The sequence below is a fragment of the Gossypium hirsutum genome, chromosome A02, assembly GCF_007990345.1.
Source record: "Gossypium hirsutum isolate 1008001.06 chromosome A02, Gossypium_hirsutum_v2.1, whole genome shotgun sequence".
NCBI lineage: Eukaryota > Viridiplantae > Streptophyta > Magnoliopsida > Malvales > Malvaceae > Gossypium > Gossypium hirsutum.
This window is the reverse complement of record NC_053425.1, coordinates 8,239,007-8,261,038: the sequence shown is the minus strand read 5'-3', so window position 1 is coordinate 8,261,038 and position 22,032 is coordinate 8,239,007. Positions and strand designations below refer to the sequence as shown.

Genomic DNA, 22,032 nt, shown 5'->3' with positions numbered 1-22,032 from the left:
TTCTATATATATTTTTGTTACAACTCGACAACGTTAATGACTATTACATAAATAATTTTTAAAAATTATGTGATAAAAACGTAATTTTAATATACGTTTTTCTAACATCTCTCAATATTCAATAATCACATTTAGTTTTAATAAAATTTAAAATCAAACTATATCTACCCATTAAATAAAAGATAAAGTCTCTTAAAATTATTTTCTTCAAATTTGAGTATCACTCAGCTTAGCATGGATAAAATCATAATTAAAATCACTTTATTCTAATAAAACTTATGAAATTACACTTCGGAAACAATTTCCTACAATTAGGAATTATTTCAAAGAAAAAGCAAAATTAGGAGCTTCTTAAAATAATTAAAACTAATATTAAAAAAAAATTAAAACCCCTAAACTTCACTTTTCAAGTTAGAGAAATCAAAACGACAACAAGGGCAACATTTCTTCTTCTTTAGCCAGGTTACAATGCAAGCTTCGTGAAAAACATGCGAGCAAGGAATGCGAGCCGCTTCGCCACCCACTGCCAATTCTTCCAAACAAATCGTACAATCTTTTTCCGCCGTTTCAACCACCGTTTTCCTCACACTCTCCGCCACCACTTCCATAGCCACCCCTTCATTGTCATCATCATCTTCGATATCCATAGCATCACTCCCAAAGTCAGGCACTTCATTTACAACAGCCTCAATCTCCACTTCCATTCTCAAGACCTTCCCATCTGCATCCCTAGCAGCCGCCGCCAAGCGAACTGCTGTGGTTGCTATTTCTTCCACCATGGACTGTTGAACCGGGACTCGCATAGAGTTAAGCATGTCTAAAACGGCACCGTTGCCGTCGTTAATCAAGTCGTCGAAAGGAAACTCGTGTGTCACTTGAGAAAGAATCCTCCCGGCTTCCTCAAACAGTTCATCGACAATGATAAACGTGGCCTTAACCTCGATTTCAAACACAGCAGAAGAAGAAGAAGAAGAAGAAGAAAAAGGTTTGAGTTGTGGGACTTCCATGTTCATGTCCAGATACATTTGAGAGAAGCTGTTGAGTTCCTCTGCCATTATTTATTAGAGAGAAACATTAGAAGAATAAAAAATTAATGCGTTGCGGGGAAGAACGCGAAGTGAACACTGAGAAAGTGGGTAACGAGGAAATTTGTACGAATTATTATAAGAAACAAGTCGGCCCGGCATCCACCAATGATTTGATGTTCGTTTACGCGGTTTTCTAACTTCTTGCTGTCGGCCATTTGAAGACAAAGCCCATTCATTTGGGCTAAACCGCTCAGTTTCTTAAACCAAACTAAAGTCTGCGCCTGCTTAAATACTTGGTTAAAATCACTTTTACTCCCTGTACTTTAGAAATATTTGATATTTAGTCCTCATAATTAAAAAGTAAAAAACATTAAATCCTTCTATTTAAAAAAATATATAATTAATTGCACATGAAACCCTTATTCTAAATTGGTCTATAAACTTTAAAGTATTCTAATTACATAGCCAAACTATTAATATTATATCAATCAAGTTCTTCCATTATTAAAATCGTTAATTTAACTATTAAATGACACATGAAATATTATGTGACATAACTTAAAACAAAAATTTTAAAGAAAAGTAAAAGTTGTCACATAATTTTTAAAAGTAAAAAACTGAAAATAAAGTAAAACCGAAAAAAGTGGGAGTGAATGATAAAACACCTGTAAAAACTTTGAAAACCTCAAAACCAAGATATTTATGACATCCTTTTTTATAGTATTTAGTTTTCTTTAAAAAAATTTAAAGTTATGACACATGACATATGATGTCTAATAATGATTTTAGTAATAAAAATGCCTTAATGATAAAACATCGATAGTTTAAGAATGAAATTAGAATATTTTAAAGTTTAAGAACTAATTTAAAATAAAAATCATAATTTAGGGATGTTTGATCGAATTAAAATGTAATAATTGAGATCATTAATATTTTCTTTATTCAAAGTTCTGTCCAATAATATATGCCACGTCAGTCATATATATATATCAACTTGGCTTGTTTTGAAATTTATCTAGTTGAACACATGACATGTATAAACAGGTTAAATTGAAAGTTTTTGAATGATTGGATTAAAATTTGTAAATAAAAAAAGTTAAGAGGATTTAATGCTGTAACTTAAATATTTCTATTACAATACAAAATCTAGTAATTTAACATCAACAAATTTTAAGTTTTGTACAAATAAGTAAAATTAATAGTAACGAAATGAAATTTTGAAATCATATAGAAGTATAAGTTTTCAATAGAAAAAAAATATTTTGCTACTTTATATCTATTTGTTCGATTCAAATGATTTTGTATGTGGATTGCCATCTGAATTATACTATTTAAAAATTTAACTTTTTAGTTAGTATTTTCATTAGAAAAACAATCATTCGACTCTTTTTGAAATGTGGATGGTCAAATTCGACTCTTTTTAAAAGGTTGATCAATGATTGAATATGGAGAAATACCAAGAATGTTTCATCTCATGTTGTCACATCTCAAAGGGTAATATCTCGATAACAAGAAGTATGGAACAAGTTGAAAGGTAAACCTATATGTTATTATTGTGGTGTTGCAGGTCATATTAGACCTTTATGTTATAAGCTCCTCAATGATTTTAGAAGGCACAAGGTGTTTCCACAAGACAAACCACGAGTTGAAAAATTTACAAGAAAGTGTGAGAAAAAACCAATCACATATCAGTTTTGAAGATTAATAAAAGATTGATGCTTGAATGAAACACAACGTTGCAACATAGGTAGATCATGTTGAAGACATTTCGATCTTCATGAATATTTCTGGAAAATGTCCATATTATTCCATAAATTACAACTCTTGTTGTGATGATGTAATATCTCATCTTATTCCCTTTAATGAATTTGATGTAAATTGACAAGGGGAAAAAAGGAGCAAATGAGAGAAATTGAATTGTTACATATTGTCTTAGAACATTTGGTACTACAAGTTGTGCATCAAGTTTTACAATAAACTTGCATTAATTTTGTTGCCAAGGGGAGTGAATTTCATTTGATTTTATGGTTGTTTTGTAGCTTACCTGATTACATATTGAATCATTGATCTAATATTGCTTGGAACTTGACTTGCTAATTTTATTTAAACATTGTGATGGGAGCGGAAGTAGTTTCATATGTTTGGACTCACTTGTTCATTATGTTATGGGTTGAAAATTTTATGAAATCTAAAGATTATGTGCCACTTGAGCTTGGCACACCTCTTGACACAACTAACTTGAATTTTTGATAAAATGGCTAGATTTTTCAATTAAATCGGAATAGTTGGTTGGACTGATTGAATTGGGAATTGGTTGGGATACCAATCTAGAAAAGGACATTGAATTGGTTAACTTGAGAACCCATATGGAGTGATAGAATCAAGAGCCAATATGAATCGATTAAATTGAGTAAAAAACCAATTGAACTAGTTGAATTGGATTTCTAATGTAATTTTTTTTAAATTTTTTATAAACTTTTGAATGATTAATTTAATCAAACATCAAACCGACAAATCGATGGCCTGACCCATTCAACCACTAGTTTGACCACCAATCCAATTTTAAAAATCTTGCAAAATAGGGGAGTAATGTATGTTACTATTGCAATTCTACTACCGCAATTCAGAGTGTGAATTAATGTGTGTTACTATTGTTGTTGCTACTGCTATTAATACAATTCTATTGTTCAATTCAAAGTGTGAATTTGGAGTTTGAGTAATGGTTTATTTTTTTAGACATTTGCTTGCTTGACTTTCATGTTGCTATGGAAGAATTCATTTTTATTTTAAGGTTTTGTAAAAAATTGAATCTTTATCTATTAATCAAAAAGAAATTATTTGGTGCATCTTCAGTAGAGTTTTAGTCTCTACAAGTAGGTTAGGGTTGATCTATCGTAATTTAATATGTCAAATTAGGCTCTCTAGTACGGTTAAAGAGCTTGTTTCTGAACAATTTATATGTTTATCAACAACTACGAAGAGTTAAGTCCAAACAAAACCTTTATGTATCACGATAAAGAGGATAAATAATTCTTATGACTTTAGAATATCAAATAATTCAATTTAATTAGATAAAGTTTATCTCATCCTCTAGTCGGACATGCCCACTGGTTGGTTGTCACCCTTGGATTATCATGCAATAATGCCGTGTTCAACTACTTGTAACTTTTTGCCTAACTTATGCCTGTATCCACAATTTCTTACCCACAACTATGGCCTACTGAAGACAAATACATGTTCTTATTTCTCCATAATAGCCAACAAATAATTGGGAAGAACATTTGCCATTCAATATCATGATACCTATAATTACCTATATTTTGCAAATTCTACAACAACCAGTCTTAAAGCGAAAAGGAGAAAAATTGTACCTGATTATGTTTTGGCACAATTGACAACCACACCGCTTTAGCAAAATTGCAATCACGTAAAGCATGAATACCTGATTCATCAACATGGCTACACCTCCTACAACTTCTATCATTTGTCAAGTGTCTCATTACCCTTTCATCATTAGTCAAAATTCTTCCATGCCATAGAGTCCACATGAGCATTCTAACTCTTTGAGGCACTATTGCTTTTCAGATCATTTTCTAAGTATGTGCATTGACACCCAAATCAGTCCTTTATAAGTTTTATATACAGAGAACATCCCCCTAGTCACCCATTTCCATGCAAGACAATCTGGCCCAACATCTAACAAAGGTGGGACTCCTATGCCTATTTGCAAAGCAATGCTGTCAGGAAGTAAATTTCTTAGATAGCCCCAATCCCAATTACCATTATCATCCACCAAATCACTAACTCGAAGAGCATCATCCAAACTTGACCCTCTAGTATGCCATGTTTTCAAAATTACCACCTGAGGCATCCAAATGTCATTCCAAAAATTCACCAGACACCTATCCCATTTTGCCCAATAAACATTTGTCCAATACTTTTGCCCACAATTTCATGAGCGACCTCCAAAAGAAGAACAATTACTTCTTGAAATACCGATTGGTAAAACTCCACACAAATTATACTTGTTTCTTACAACTTGTACCCATAAGGCTTTTGTCTTCATAAACAACTGGAATCCTAATTTCAATAAGAAAATTTTATTTTGGTCAATCAAGCTACGTATACCAAGCCCACCAACAGCCATAGAAGTACAACAAACATCCTAACAAAATAATGTCGGTTTTCTCGTCTCAACCGTTGATCCCCAAATGAAATTCCAAGCCAACTTTTCAATTTCTCTAGAGGCCGAAATCAGCATCTGAGCCGTTGCCATGAAATATTTCAAAATAGACAAGAGTACTGCTTTTGCTAGCGTAACCCAATTGGCCAACAAAAGCTTCTTTGCAACCCAGCCATTCAACTTGTCATAGACCTTATTCACAACAAACTCAAATGAATGAATATCAACTCTCCTATGTAAAATCAGCATGCCAAGGTACTTCCCTAGATCATCAGTGCACACAAACTCCATTTTCCTACAAATAGCCGAAGATAATTCATCTGGAACACTAGGTGAAAAAAAGATTTGGGCCGGGATTTACCTTTATTCACCTTCTGTCCCGAGTAGTAGCAAAATTGATTTAGCATATTAGTAACAATATCAGCTTGCCTCAAATTAGCCTCACAGAATAACAACAAATCGTCTGCAAAAAACAAATGAGAAATATTCGGCCCCTTCTTAGACAATCGCAATGGAACCCATCTTTTTTGATTAACTGTTTCATTGATTAGTTGCCCCATCCGCTCCATACATAGAATAAATAAATAGGGTAATAGGGGATCCCCTTGCCGGATACTACGAGAAGGTTCGAAAGCCTCAGTCATCATTCGATTCCAAAGAACTTGAAAAGATGATAAAGACGCACAGTTAAGGATAACATGAATTAGAGTAGTTGGAAAACTAACAACAGACAACGTTTCTTCTAAGAAATCCCACCTTAATCTGTCGTATGCCTTTTCTAAATCAATTTTGAGGATCATCCAAACTTCCTTCCTTTAAAGTTTTTCATAGAATGAACAGCTTCCTAAGTGACAATAATATTGTCCGAAATATTTCTGCCCATCACAAAGCTGGCTTAATTTTGACTAATCAGTTACATCATTAACGATCTTAATTTGTTGACAATAGCTTTAGTGATAATTTTGTAAGCTATCGTACATAGACTAATAGGTCTAAACTGCAAAACCTTCTCAGGTCATTGAACTTTTGGAATAAGAACAAGTAATTTTTTATTCAGTCTTCGATCCAAAGAATGCCCCTCTATTACCCGCTAAACCATTCTACTCACCGTCGACCCTACAACATCCCATTGTGATTGGTAGAATTTTAAATGAAATCCATAAATTCCAAGTGATTTAAGTGGCACCATATCAAACACTGCCTTACGAATCTCTACATCCAAGACCATCATACACAACATGTTTTTTAATCTTCGTCGACTGAAAACACCATTCCTCACTACCAATTTTGAGATCCACAATTTTGTTATTTTTGTCATCTAGCCAATGTATGAATATGAAAAAAATATGGTATTCCTGTCTCATTTTACAAGCTAATTAGAACATGATTTTTGGAACCATAATTATTCCTCATGATGCAAAATTTTCTCCACTTATAATCTCAATTCCAGCTCTCTGTTATAAAGGCACTGAGAGTATATTAATTCCATAATACGCTGGACCCATTTAAGTTCTGAAATTAACTGGCACTTTATTTGAAAGATTTACCGTAAACTGTCTTATTCCAGTCTTGAACCTCTACTTGAAATTGATACAAATTGTCCACCACGGAAACATCATTCCTCTAACTCTAAAAAAGTAACCCTTTAAAATTTGTAAGTAACATCCAACTCTCCAAACAACGAAATTGTCTAACTTCTTTTCTTTTTTCGGCTTTAAATAAAGTAAAATCGAACGATGATAAGATTTTAGACGATAAAGGTTTCGAACATAACAATTCGGCGCAAAGGAGAACCAAGCTGTATTACCCACTGCTCGGTCTAACCGCTGAGACATACCCCCTCTACTCCAAGTAAATTGTGACCCACAAAAGCCTAAATCGTAGATGCTGTAATTAAACATGAATTCCTGAAAATACAGACATTTATTTCTTGTCAAACCTGCACCACCAATCTATTCTGAAGAATCTAAAATAGCATTGAAATCTCTAGCCAAAACCCAAGGCTCAATAATTTGTTCTGCCAACGAACCCAAATATTCCCACAACATTTTTCTTTTTGTTGGTTGAGGACTAACATAGATAGTTGTACAAAGAAATTGAGAAAAACAATAAGTATTCCAGATCCTCATATGAATTGCTTGAGGTTGTAAATCAAGAATTTCAACATGTACAGTATCTTTCCAGAAAACCCAAATTACTCCTGCAAAGTCTTTTGCTTTAACTCTGCATGAGTTCAGAAAACCAATTCTCCTTACAATAACTTCAGCATGCTCACCACTAATTCGCATCTTAAAAATACAAAAAACATCAGGGTTAAACTCTTTTCTATATTCACTAATAAATTTATGGAATTGGGGATGCCCTGTTCCTTGACAATTCCAAAAAAATTAGCTTAAAATCCATAACCATAAGCAATAGATAGTTGAAACCCACAATCAAACTAATGGCTGAGGAATGAACGACTTACCTCCTCATCCTGATTCATTTCTACTTCCATACCAACCATCAAAGAATTCGATGGATCCTCCAGTTTGTTTTGTTGACAGGAATTTTCAATGGCTTGAATGACCTTCCATAACCTCCGAAATTCCCACCATAGGTTGATCATGATTCGTCCGGCCGATATCAGGTGGTTTCTTACGGTGCATGTTCGCCTCGACAGTGACCTCCACTGCTCTTTCCATACTCTCATTTCTTGTAACACCAAACCGAAACATTTCATTTTCTTTCCTAGAGCCTGATTCGTATGCAATAACAAGACAATAGGCTTTGTGTTTATTTCTATCTAGGTTCGTCTTAGAATTCACAGCTTGGGTATTCAAATTACCAAACGGCCGATCAAAGCCCGATTCCACCAAACTTGCTCTATTATTTAACCCACTAAAACCTTTACTTAAATGAAGCCCTGGACCACTATTATTCGGTCTCAATATCTGTAAATTTTTCCTATGTCCATTAGCCACAGCTACTCCTTTTTCTTTTTCCCTAGAGGCAATTTTCCTATCCCCACCACCATCATCAACCGCCTTCGAATTCATCCCTTCCACATATCTCGGCAAATCTACCATAACCTCTTTGTTTCCTTCTTTAGAAATAGAATCAACTCTAGGATTAATGACTGCACTATCAATCCCGCACTCCTCCAGAATAGAGAGACGTGATCCATTTGATCAGGTGTCTTGACCACCGTTAGCCACCATTGTAGACCCTTTAAACCTTTCTTTCTGTTTTCATTCCACTAACATCTAAGGACCAAATGATTCTTTTTCAACCTTATTAATAAGATCCGATTCTTCCATAACTAGTGCAGTGGTGTCCGTCGGGTTTCCCACCTGAACAGACTGCAGTTGGATGCCCATATAAACCATAAGTAAAATAGATATTTGGTATAGACTTGTATTCGACCCTCTGCATTTTACCATTTATTCGAACTTTAGAAATAAAAGGTTTCTTGAGATCTACACACACCGTCAACTGAGCGAACCTTCCTCGTATTGTTGTATTCATATGTTCATTAATTTTAATTACCGGCCGAATTGTTTGGCCTATAGCCCGAATCAACATTTTCGAGTAGTATCCTTCTGATAAACTAGGCAATCTTATCCAAAGAATTTGATTATCTACTTCTGTGTTAGCAGCCGAGAAATTTGAGGGCCAAGGTCTTATCGTTAGATAATGACCAAAGATTACCCATGGACCATCCATTAGAATTCTGTCAAAATTATCCTTGTCTTGGAAATGAACAAGGTAGAAATCGTTTTCCAAATCCATCAATTGAAATTGACCTTGTGGTTTCCACAGTGAAGAGACATTATTAAGTAATGAATTACCCTATCTTCTTCCCCAATACCTTCACCACAACAGTTAGGGCCATTTTTCACGCTATAAACTGCTAAACACAATTGGAGAGAGTAATTGATGGAACTCCACCCACTAGCACCGTGGTCATGTGTCCATCCTGCAATTCAAAAGCTTCCTCTAAATCTACCATCGAATTGTGACTCATCGGATCACCCATCAATTTAGTTTTATAAGATATCCTCGTCGTATTCACAGTCTCAGTTTATATGGCCTGTCCATTTCCAACCACAGTCGGATAAGTCGAATCTGAAGGCTCATCCATACGTCGTCTAACCTTCTTCGTTGCCCTACCCACTCCACTATTCGAACTTGCAGAGTTCGTTCCAACCACAAAGTCAACCGGAGAGGGAGTTTCTCCCATTTTGTAGGTTTTTAATATAATTAGTTTTCTTTAAATGTGTTAGATTGAGTTTAAATTATTGCTTGTATAGATAATTTAGTAATAAAATTTTTCTCTACACCAAGCCACATATTAAATCTAAACTATATAATTATTTTTTGTGTTTATGCTCTCATTTGTTTCAGTTTGTGCCAAAACTTAGAACTACATCATGTGCAATAAGTTGTTGCAATTTATAACATATGACCACATAGTAACATATTCATTTTGCACTCAACTCCCACAAATTCACCCATGTTATCATTAACTTCGGAAATAGAGAAACTCATCGGCTCACTAGAAGTGTTCAAACGGTTAACTAATCGGTTAACCGAACCAAGTTAGTATTAACTAAATTAATCTAAGTTTTTAATCTTTTAATTGTTAACTGAACCGAAAATTTTTCAAAAAAGTTTTAACCGAATCAAAATATTTCGGTTAATTTGGTCATTTAACCGAATTAACTGAAATTTATATGTTTTATTTTTTTGGTTAAAACAGGTATAAAATATATAAAAAATAAATAAATTTATAATGTTCATTTGACCTAATTAACCGAACTAGTAATAGCCTAATACATATAATATATAATATTATTTATTAAGTTCGGTTAATTTGGTTAATTACCCGATTTTGAACTGAATTAACCATTAAACAAAATTTCAAAAAACCTGTAACTGACCTCTGATTGAACTAGATCAATTAACCAACCGATTAACCGAATTAAATCAATTTGATCAGTTAATTCGATTTTAACTGAATTTTGAACACTCCTATTGGCCACCGTAAATTTCTACTTCTTATAATTATTTTTAGATAGTTGTTTAATTATCACCCATATTAATTTTATTTGTTTGCATCAATATTAGAGGTATAAGATTTAGGTAGTTAAATTCTATTTTGGCTTAATGATAAATTTGGCCATTAACGTTTACATGTTTTGTCAAAATGGTCCTAATTGTATTTTTGAGCCTTTTTTGGCCATCAACCTTTTTTTTTTCAAACTTCTTTTTCTAATAGATTTGATGAAAGTACTGTTAAAAAAATTAACGTGGATGATGAGAAATATTTTTAATAAGATGTAATTTATTAGTTAGGTAACTCAATAAGATAATTACATATGAAAAATAATAAAATAAATAAACATACATGAAACTAAAAAATACTTCTTAATTTAAAGAAAATAAACGTAATTATCTAAACAAAGGTTTCAAAATAAATGCTTACTTTTGTTTTTTAGGAGGATTCAAGAAGATAATTAATAAATCGAACCGAAAATACTGAATGTGTGTATTCATTCAGAAACTTTTTTTAGATAATTACGTTTATTTTTTTTAACTTAATGATTTATTTATTTTATTATTTTCCACATGTAATTATTTTGTTGGGTTATCTAAGTAATAACTTACATCTCATTAAAAATATCCCACGTATAAAATTCTACATCATCCTGTTAACTTTTTTAACGATACTTTCATCAAATCTATTAAAAAAAACAATTAGAAAAAAGAATAAAGGTTGATGGCCAAAAAAGACTAAAAAGTACAACTAAAGTCATTTTGATAAAACATGTAAACATTAGTAGCCAAATTTATCTTTAAGCCTTCTATTTTTAATTATTGTATATCGACTGTCTAATTACTTTAAAAAGTTTATAGGACTCACCTCTAGTTTGATTATTGGAAAATTTTTAATCCCTAATTAAAATCATAAAACTTTTGAAATTTAATGTTAAAATTATCTTATGTGAATTTTAAAATATATATATATTCTCGTTCAAATCACACATGATAAATTAATGACTATTATTTCATTAATTAATTGACCGAAATTTCATAATTAATGCAAGTAATACGAATTACTTCTAACTTATTATTGAATTTGATACACATTCATTTCTCACTTATACCATTTCGAATAATCAAAATGTGTTTATATATCTTAACCAGTGATTGAGGGTTTGATTTCATTCTAGGTATGAAGTAGTTTTAAAATTTGTGGCCAATATTTTACACTCTTAATAAGTCTACAGAATACGAATGATTAGTTACTGAGCTGGCTCCAATAGATACCTTGAAAAAGAAAAAGTCAATGAAATATAATTTTATCAAGATTCCACACTCTTGCATGTATTAGTTGGAGGATAGTAGCTCCACTTTTTGGATTTTTTGAACCGTTTATTATAATTAAGTTTGATTTGATTTGTTTTTGGTTTTTTCATATTGATTTTGAATTTTATATTTTTAAATTTACTTTGATAAAATGATATTTATTTTATGGCTTTTTAATATTATTAGACAAAATTTCTAATCCTCTTTTATAAATATTTCTAAAAAGTTTTAAAATTAAATTATTTTCACTATTTCAAATATAAATTATTTATTTTTATATAATAAAAGTTAAAATCAATTATATATTAAATAAAAAAATATAATCCAATTTGGTTCATATTATTTTTCAAATAACCACTTCGAATAATCATATTTTTTAAACTTATTTTTCAAAAATTGTCTAAACACTTCGATTCGAGTCAATTTCTAATTTTTTAATTATTCTTACTCGCCTGAACTTACACAATGCTAGGAAAAGAAGATGCAATTAAATATGGGAATAACTTATATCAGGATAATTCTAAAAAGCATAGTTTTTAGGTACTATTAAAATATTATCACATTATCCAATTTTAAAGATAGCAAAATATTATTATATAAGAATAATTTATATTAGGATGATCCTAAAAACTATGGCTTTTAAGCATCATTAACATTTTATCACATCATTAAATTTTAAAGATATAAAATTATTATTATACACCCGTTCATATTTAATCTACTCTTCAACTCTATTTTTTGTAGGGATGAGTCATAAGTAATTAAAATAAAAATATTAAATAATTTCAAAATAAACTTACCCTAAGGCTGACATAAGTTTTTTATCCCACTGTTTGTGCTTATCCAATAGTTTGAAACTAAGTTTATATCTTATGGTTTATATGATTTTGAAACTAATTTTTTTTTATAAAATTTTTTATCTCACAGTTTTTCCTAATTTATAAAAAATTAATATTATTAAAACAAATTTTTTAATCAACAATTTCACTCATAATAAGAACTCATATTATTGAGAAAATCAAATAACAATTTTCAAATTGTGAATTCAATTATCGTTAATCTCATATTTATGTTGCAAAAATGAATAATTATATTTTATTTTACATTTTTTTAAAATCAAAAATTATAATTTATTGAATCTTCACTAATAAGAATTGTGTAAATTTCTTAAAGTTTCTCTGTTATTTGATTTTTTTTAATTATTTATGTTTTTTTATAAAAAATATGGAGTTGGAGAGTAGGTTGAATATAGATGGGTGTATAATAATAATAATATAATAATAATAATTTCTTGTCTATAAAATTTAATGATGTGGCGAAATTTTATTAGTGCCTAAAAACCTTAGTTTTTAGGATCATCTTAATATAAGTCATTCTTTTATTATGCACTTTCGGTTTTTGAGAAGTATTATGATCATCCAAAAGAAAAGTTTCAATTTTTTCAATGAAGGATTTAAAGACTTATTGATTCTAACAACTGATTGTAAAGTTGATCATTTGGAACTTTCAATTCATAGATGTGGATCTCAAACCTATGAATGGGGATATTCCCGAAATTCACAAAGAAAAAAAGAAGTGAGTTAGACTAAAAAAGAAGCAACTTGGACAAAAAGAAACGAAGTGACTTAGACAAATCTTTTTTGTCGATAACCTCATACCAATAAATTGAATATTGATTAATATGTAATCGATCGAACACTAATTAAAAACAACATTTCTGCTCAGAAACAAAATGTTTCAAATGCTCTTAAAAATTCTTGCTCTCATTGGACCATTTGTATTTATATGCATTATGATCCCGATTCATGGATCTCTCAATCCGAGGAATCAAAATAAGATGATCAAACCATTTCTTTTGACTCTTTTTCAAATTTGATAAATGTTGGTTAATCGTAAATTTCATTATAGTTCTATGATTCAGAGTATCTTTTCCTATGTGATCCCTTTGAATTATCTATTTATACTATATTCTTCAACTTAATTTAACTTTAATTACATTACTTAAAATAATTAATTTTTAAATAATAAATAAACATCTTTTCTTCTTTTACAATAGTCATTTTTCCTAAAAACTAATATTTTTATATTTTTGTGCATCTAATTTTTTTTTTAATTTTAGTTTCAATGCAGTCCAATTTTGCTTTTTCCATTTTTTTTAACTTTTAATCAAATAACATAATTTGATAATACAATTAGTGGTGGCTATAATTTTTCAATTTCCTACTAACGGTTTTTTAGTTATTTTATTTTATTTTTAATCGTTGATTTCATTTTTTATCTCTTCTTTTAATTTTTAATTATTTATTAATGTCATGTATGTAGATAATGTAAACTACTATTTGTATGTCTTTAAAATTTGATGTCTAAAAATTATCCTAATTTAAATTATTCCATTTCCACTTTTTAAGAAATAAAAAATTAAAAATTGAAGGTGAATTCATCAGTTATTGAATAGGGATAAAATAACAGAATTTCAAATCGGTTACAGAGTGGAAAGCAAGGGCAGTTTCAGAGATGGTAAGCCTAAAAGCTTAAAGAAAGGCCAAGTGGCCCCCTTCTATAAAAAGGCCATTCAATTCATCGTACTGCAGATTTGGCGTTCATCTATTTTATGTTAATACTTAAATTAGTCACCATTCATTCCACTCGCTCTTTTAACGTAATTCTTTGATTTTCACCTGAAAATTTCCCCACTAATCTATGGATTTCATCAATGTTTTGAATTAGAAATAATAAATTAAAAAAAAAAATCTGCTTCTTACCCTTTCTCTCTCTCTCTCTCTCGTTTCCTGAAATTTTTCTCTCAAACATGATGAAATCCATCTCTAAAACCTTGCTTTTCGCTCTTTGTTATTGTTTTTTCACTCATTTTCTTGCAAAAAGTAATCCAGATTCAATACACAAGGGCTATATCCTTTCTTGTGGAGCATCAGAAGACGCCGCCACCGATGCCGATGGTCAGAAATGGGGTCCCGACGCCAAGTTTTTAACCTCTTCCCGTGATACAGAGGCCGCCACGGCTCAATACCAGGACCCTTCGTTGCCAACAGCGGTTCCATACATGACGGCGAGGATTTTCAAATCATCATCAACATCGTACAAGTTCCCCATTACACCCAATACCCGCCATTGGCTCAGGCTCTATTTTTACCCCTCCACTTACAACGGTCTCGACCCTTTCACCTCCTATTTCTCCGTTGTGGCCAACGGCGTCACTCTTCTCCACAACTTCAGCGGCGCCATCACCGCAAAAGCTTTCACGCAGGGTTACATTATAAGAGAATTCTCTTTAACACCCGTTGGATCGGGTGATCTCAATGTTACCATCACTCCCGCTAAGGGATCATATGCTTACGTTAATGGCATTGAACTGGTGCCTATGCCAGATATATTCCAAAAGTCTGCAATTTTCCTTGGATTTAGTGATCAATACTTGGAACTCACTAGCTGTACGTTGCAAACAATGTTTAGGTTAAACGTAGGTGGACAGTTCATTCCTCCCAACAAAGATTCCGGGCTTACTCGAACGTGGTACGACGATTTCCCGTATTTGTTTGGCAGCGGGATCGGTGTCACGTCCAGGGCCGATAAAAACTTAAGCATCCAATACTCGAAAAGCGTACCGGAAGTGATTGCGCCGGTGGATGTGTACTCTACGGGGCGAACGATGGGGCCGAGTGCCCGCGTTAATGCAAATTATAACCTCACTTGGATTTTTCATGTTGATGCAAATTTCACATATGTTGTTAGGCTCCATTTTTGTGAGTATGAGGTTAATAAAATAAATGAAAGAGTGTTTGATATTTATATTAACAATCAAACAGCACAAAGTCCGAGTGATATAATTGCATGGGTTGGAGGTCAGGGGAGACCTATTTATAAAGATTTTGCGGCCTATGTTTCGGATAGTCCCGGAGACGAGGAGATGTGGGTGCAATTGCATCCCACCGTATCAATGAAACCCAAGCATCTTAATGCACTTCTTAACGGCTTGGAGATTTTCAAAATTAACGACACCAATATGAATTTGGCTGGTCCGAATCCGGTGCCGTCCCAAATGCTTACTGATGCAGAAGCAGAAAGTAAACGATTCTCAGAGTCAGAGGCTAGAAATGGGCCATTGATTGCTGGTGGGGTTGCTGGAGGGGTTGCTAGTTGTGCTTTAGTGGTTGCCATTGTTGTTGTTGTTGTTGTAAAGAAAAAGAAGAAAACCGGAAAAACTCTCAGTTCGGTGATAACGAATGGCAGTTCACATTCATCGTCAACCGGAAAAACCTTTCCCGGTAGCCAGATTTCGAACCTTGCTGCCGGTCTATGCAGGCATTTCTCTTTGTCGGAGATAAAACATGGCACCAAGAACTTCGATGAATCACGCGTTATCGGTGTTGGAGGATTTGGAAATGTTTACAGGGGTACTATAGATGGAGGAACTAAAGTTGCTATCAAAAGATCAAACCCTTCTTCGGAACAAGGAGTACACGAATTCCAGACTGAAATCGAGATGCTGTCGAAGCTTAGACACCGGCATTTAGTGTCATTAATCGGATTTTGCGAAGAAGGCGGAGAGATGATTTTGGTCTATGATTATATGGCTAATGGGACCTTAAGGGAACATTTGTATAAGACAAATAAACCTCCCTTGCCTTGGAAACAAAGATTGGAAATATGCATTGGAGCTGCAAGAGGACTTCACTATCTTCACACTGGCGCAAGGCACACAATCATACACAGAGATGTTAAGACTACAAACATTTTATTGGATGAGAAATGGGTAGCCAAAGTTTCCGATTTCGGACTATCGAAAACCGGTCCAAATCTAGAACAAGATCATGTTAGTACAATGGTGAAAGGTAGTTTTGGTTACTTGGACCCCGAATATTTCCGTAGGCAACAATTAACCGAAAAATCCGATGTTTACTCCTTTGGAGTAGTCCTTTTTGAAGTGTTGTGCGCAAGACCAGTACTAGACGCGAGCTTGCCTAAGGAACAAGTTAGTCTTGGAGATTACGCTCGGATTTGCGAAAGGAAAGGAACACTCCATGAAATCATTGATCCCCATCTTAAGGGAAGGATTAATCCAGATTGCCTTAGGAAATTCACTGAGATTGCAGGAAAGTGTTTATTGGATCATGGGACTGATCGACCTTCGATGGGTGATGTGCTGTGGAATCTCGAGTTTTCCCTTCAATTGGAGGAACATCCAGGAGGGATGCTAGTGGCTGAAAACAAGGCCAATAATGCTTATGCTACACACACAGCAACCATCGCTGCTGATGAAGCGATAGTTAATGATGACGTTGATTCAAACCGAAGTACCGTTTTCTCACAGTTTGTGGATCTCAAAGGAAGATAGTACATATGCTGCTTTCATCCAAGTTTTCCCACCTTCCAAGAGTTGCGCAACTATATTACTCGGATTCATGTCCGAACATATGTTCAATTTGTACTTTAGGAAAAATGATGAGTCGTGACAACGGACTAACTCAGAATTAAATTAGGAAGATGCTTTTCTCAAGGTTTGTATTTGATGCAGTTTCAGGCCATGTATGTATGGCTTTCTTTTTTTGTTTTTGGGTACAGATAGAGGCTTAGAAAGCCTTACTTATAGGCCATGTCTGTCTTTAAAATGTTCAAACCAAAGGTTGCTCATTTTGTAAACTAGTTTATTATTGGGTAACTACACAATTAGTGTAAAGTTTTTTTTATCATTTAATTTAAAAAAGTTACAACTTAGTCACTAAATTTTTTGAAATTATTTTTTTATTACTTAACTATTAGGTGATATTTTTTAATTGGTATAATAGTAATTTTAGTCTTCAAAATTTATACTTTCTATCAATTTCACCTCGATTATTATAAAATGATAAAAGTTGAAATTCTTTTCAATTTTTTTAAAAAAATCTAAAAATTAAAATTAATATAAAAATAAATAAAATTTTCAAAAATGGATAAAGTGAGAAAATGAAAGAAAATTGTTTTCAAACTCTCCAAAATTTCTCTCTATATTATATGAATAGAAATATCCGATGCCCCTTTCTTTTTAAAAAAACATAGGAAAAAAAGTTAAACAATATTATTGGTTCTTTATTTATTTATTTATTTTTACCTCTTTTGTTTCTTTACATGAAATTTTGTTATAAAAAAATCAAAATATAATTTTGGGTCTTAAAAAAATAATTTGAATTAATTAAAAATTTGAATTGAGTCTATAAAGAAAACTTTCTAATATGTTTTGTAATTTTTTTGGCTAGAAAAGAGTATTAGAGTCGATTTCACAAGCCTTTATAATATCAGTTGTGGATGTTCTTGAGAGGCATGAAACTTGACTTAAATATTACTAATTTGATTTCTAGAAAAATTATGAAAGCATGTAATAATCTAACATTTATTTTGATTTTGTTCTATTTTTAATTTTTTTATTGGATTCTAGTGAAGGATAATTTTCTTCATTTTTTTTCTGGAATTTTTCTATAAACTTTTCTATTTTAAAAATAATTTTGAGTTTTTTTTATAATTTTTATATAGAACTAGGGTTCAATTGACAAAAAATATAAAACACTAAAATTGTTATTATATCAAATAAAAATGTGCTACTTAACAGTCAGGTGACAATAAAAACAATTTTGAAAAGATTAGTTATCAAATTGTAACTTTATTTAGTTAAGTAACCAAAATAAAAACTTACCAATAGCTTAGTGACTAATGGTACAATTTAACCTTTATTATTTTACCCTTTTTTTATTACTTTTTTAGCATCATAAATTGAGGGAAAGAGTTAAAATTCTAGTACATAGGATGTGCTTGGTTGGGTGAAAAATTGGAGGGATGGAAGGAGGGAATAAAAAAATGAAAAGAAATAAATTTTGAATGTGTATTGGTAGAGAAGAAAAGTGAGTGGAAAGAAAATAGGAGATGTGCATTTTTATCTTAATGCATAAAAATTAATCTTTCCAAATTAAAACGATAGGAGGAAAGAAAATAAGAGATGTGCATGTTAGTTCAAAATTATATATTTTTCAAATATTTTTTCTTTTATTTTTTTCATCCTCCCAACCAAGCACACTTATAACAATAAAATATATCTTTCATATTTCTAATTTTCTACCCTTCAATTTTTCATTTTTTCAATTTTCTTTCCATAATGTTATCATATAATAATCTTACTATTTCAATTGTGATTATGTCCATAGTTCATTTTTTGTGTGTGTGAAAATAGAAGGAGGCTCGATGTAGACCTGATCATGAGCTGGGCCGGGTGAAGGCCTGCCCGAAATTTGAGAGGGTTTGGGTAAAAATATAGGCCCAAAAAATGAGCTTGGGAAAAAAAATAATGCCGGTTTAAAAAATGGACCGGGCCTCAAGTAAGGCATTTTTTGCCCGACCCCGGCCCGGCCCGGCCCGAATGCACTAAAAGAAAAAAATTCTGCTTTTTTTAATATTATTTTCTTGTTGTTTTCTCCCTATTTTACTACCATTTTACTATTATGTTGCTACTATTTTGTTGTTATTGTTTAGATATTGTATAAAATTTATTTTATTGTTAATTTTGTTATTATTTTAGAGACATTTGATTGTTAAGATGCAGTGTTATTTAAGTATATATATATTGTTAAAATTTATTTCCAATTTGTTGGAAAATATTTATTTTGATATTTTTAGTATTTTTGATGCATTATATATATTTTAAATTATATAAAAATAATATAAAAATTAATATGGGCGGGCCCGGTCTGGCCCAGATTTTAGCATTTTTATTCGGGTCGGGCTTAGATAAAATTTTAGGCTTTTTTAGCCGGGCCGGGCCTGAGCCTAGCAAACATGCCTAAAATTTTAGTTGAGCCCGGCCGGCCCGGCCCGGACCGGGCGATGCTCACCACTAGCTAGAAGCCAACAAAATACAAAGGAAAAGTGTTGAGCATTCGTATAGCTAGACAGGCCTGAAACATCATCATTCAACACGTCAAGAACAGCAGAAAAAGGGTCTAAAAGTACTTGCAACCCAGGTCTATCTGTTAGAGCTATTTTACCGACGTTACCATCCCTCGAATATGCGAAACATGCACTGCCCAGTTCCTTCTACTTAATTCCTCAACTTTACTAAATACATCATTGCCTCGACCAATAAGTGGAGTTAATAATATGAAGGTTATCACATTCCAACAGTATTTGCTAAAAGCCTTCGTCCCAGGCAATCTTCAAGCCATCCAAAACAACATGCAGTTCTACTTCAAGAACGTTGCTCACACCAATGAATCTGCTATAGCCAACTTCCCATTTCCCAACGCATTCCTAATCAAACCAGAAGCCCCGGACTTAACATCACCTACAGAAACAGCACCATCAGTATTGTGTTTAACCCACCCCGAACTAGTTGGGACCAGACCGAAATCCCTTCACCCATGCTTTGCACTGGCCCTTCTCGGTTCCTTACACAAATGGAATCTTGACAAGCATGCTAAAAAAGTATCAGGTTTTTATTATTGTATATCCACAAACGTAGATAAAAACAAAAGTTTTTGTAAAAAAAATATATCTTTAAAAAATAATTTTGATTGAATGATAAAATTGAGATTGAATTTTTTTTTTTGAAAACAAAAATGAACCTAGGCTAAAAGCCAACCAAAGTTAACAGTCATTGACAATAGGTGGTCTACTCTTCCCATTCAACCATGAGTTTGACAAATGGAGGAGGGTGCCAAACCAGCTGCAAACCCAATGGGCAATCCCTAGCGAGCTTGGTAACAGAATCCGCTGCCGTATTTGCACCCCGCAGAACATGACTCACCGATACCTGCCACGACCGAGACAAAAGGCCACGAACAGCCATTACGAGCTCCAACATCTCCTCCCTGGTAACAGCCGTGACAAGGTCCATCGCAGCCCGACTATCAGATTCCACCACCAAGCATCAAATACCCGCATCCCAAGCCACAGACAAGCCGTCATACAGCTCCCAATGCTAGGCTGGCAACATCAAGCAGCAACCAATACTCCAACTGTATCCCATAACCCAGCAGCCTGATGAATCCCGTATAAAGTCTCCACCAACTACTGCTCCTGTGGCATTATTAACTCCACCATCCTTATTCAGCTTGTGCCACCTCTCCGGAGGCAGCGTCATCCTTAGCCTCTGTCTAGTTTTGAGGTGCTGCTTAAGATTGGGTCTTTGATGATTTAGGTTTAGGTACCATTATACATGAGGTTTATAGTTTTATTCAAGGATTAACTTATTTTAAAAAATTATAAACAATATTAAATATGAAAACACTATCATTGCAATATTTGCCTTTTTTTTTAATTCATATTATTCTTTTATGTCTAATTGCTAGGTTCTAACTCAATTAAAAAATTATTAAAATTCTTTTCATTTTACAAAGTAAAAAAATGTTACTATTAAGTGTGTTGGAAACGGGATTTTATGTGATTCGAGATTGCCTATTTGTTAGATTAGTGTGGTTATCGGTAATTCCGAAGCAAGTTCAGGATGCTTTTTTCTCTCTTCCACTTGACGAGTAGTTTCTTTGGAATATGCAATATATAGGGAATTGTGGTACAGAGAATACGGTTTGGCAGACTCTATTTTCTATAATATGTTGGTTGCTTTGGAAAGATCGAAACTCATTTGTTTTTTCTAATAACCATAGTTGTGTTCAAACTTGTGGTTACAAGTCATTCATGGGCAAGGAATTATGCAGAATCTAGTTCGAGTTTGTTTCAGCCAAGTCCTATGCTCACGTTGTTGCATTGGGCTCGACTGGAGAGGGGCTGGATAAAACTTAATACGGATAGTGCGGCCTCAGCCAACAGTCTTTCTTCATCCATTGGAGATGTGTTTAGAGATTCAGATACTAACTAGTTATTATGTGGTTTATTGATGACTTTTGGTAAGGATTCTGTTTTCAAAGTAGAAGCAAGAGCAATCTTGAAAGGTCTACTTCTAGCCAGCTGGGAGAAAGGTTTTAGATAGATAAAGTTGAATGTGATGATGCACTATAAGTGGAGTTACGTTTGGCTGGTGGGGGAGAAAATAGCAGTTTAGTAGAGTTACGATTGCTGCATCAAATCCAGAGAAGGAATTAGAGAGTAAGGATTCATCATATTCCAAGAATTCATAATAAAATTGTCAATCATATGACTGAATGTTATACTTTTGGAGTTTCAAGTTTGCAAGTATACCACGATTCCCTAGATACAGTGAAAAGTTTATTGTTAGCTAACTTAAATCGGTCGATATCAAATTAAGATGTAATTGGTTGATGTTTCCCTTTATGCTATTATTTTCTTAAAAAAAATGCTACTATTAACGTGTTTTCTTTCACATTTTTATATAAAAACTAAAAAGATATATATTATAAAATTTGGAAGAAAAAACATAATAATCTTCTCCATTTCATGTCTACCCTTTCAACAAAAGCTTTATAATTTGCTTAACAACTCTACGTTCCTTACCACTGAAAGGCCAATATCTCA

The 22,032-nt window shown here is 32.7% G+C and overlaps 2 protein-coding genes across 2 annotated transcripts; one reads left to right on the top strand and one right to left on the bottom strand.

Moving 5' to 3' along the window:
• Positions 1-392: 392 nt before the first annotated feature.
• On the bottom strand, positions 393-1,055 carry LOC107938652 (E3 ubiquitin-protein ligase RNF12-A). Its single transcript, XM_016871873.2, has one exon. It carries the CDS (start codon positions 1,053-1,055, stop codon positions 393-395), a length of 663 nt encoding a protein of 220 aa, XP_016727362.1.
• Positions 1,056-14,147: 13,092 nt separating this feature from the next.
• On the top strand, positions 14,148-17,298 carry LOC107938662 (receptor-like protein kinase ANXUR2). The gene has a single exon (XM_041090063.1). It carries the CDS (start codon positions 14,372-14,374, stop codon positions 16,913-16,915), a length of 2,544 nt encoding a protein of 847 aa, XP_040945997.1. The 5' UTR covers positions 14,148-14,371; the 3' UTR covers positions 16,916-17,298.
• The last annotated feature ends 4,734 nt before the right edge of the window (positions 17,299-22,032 follow it).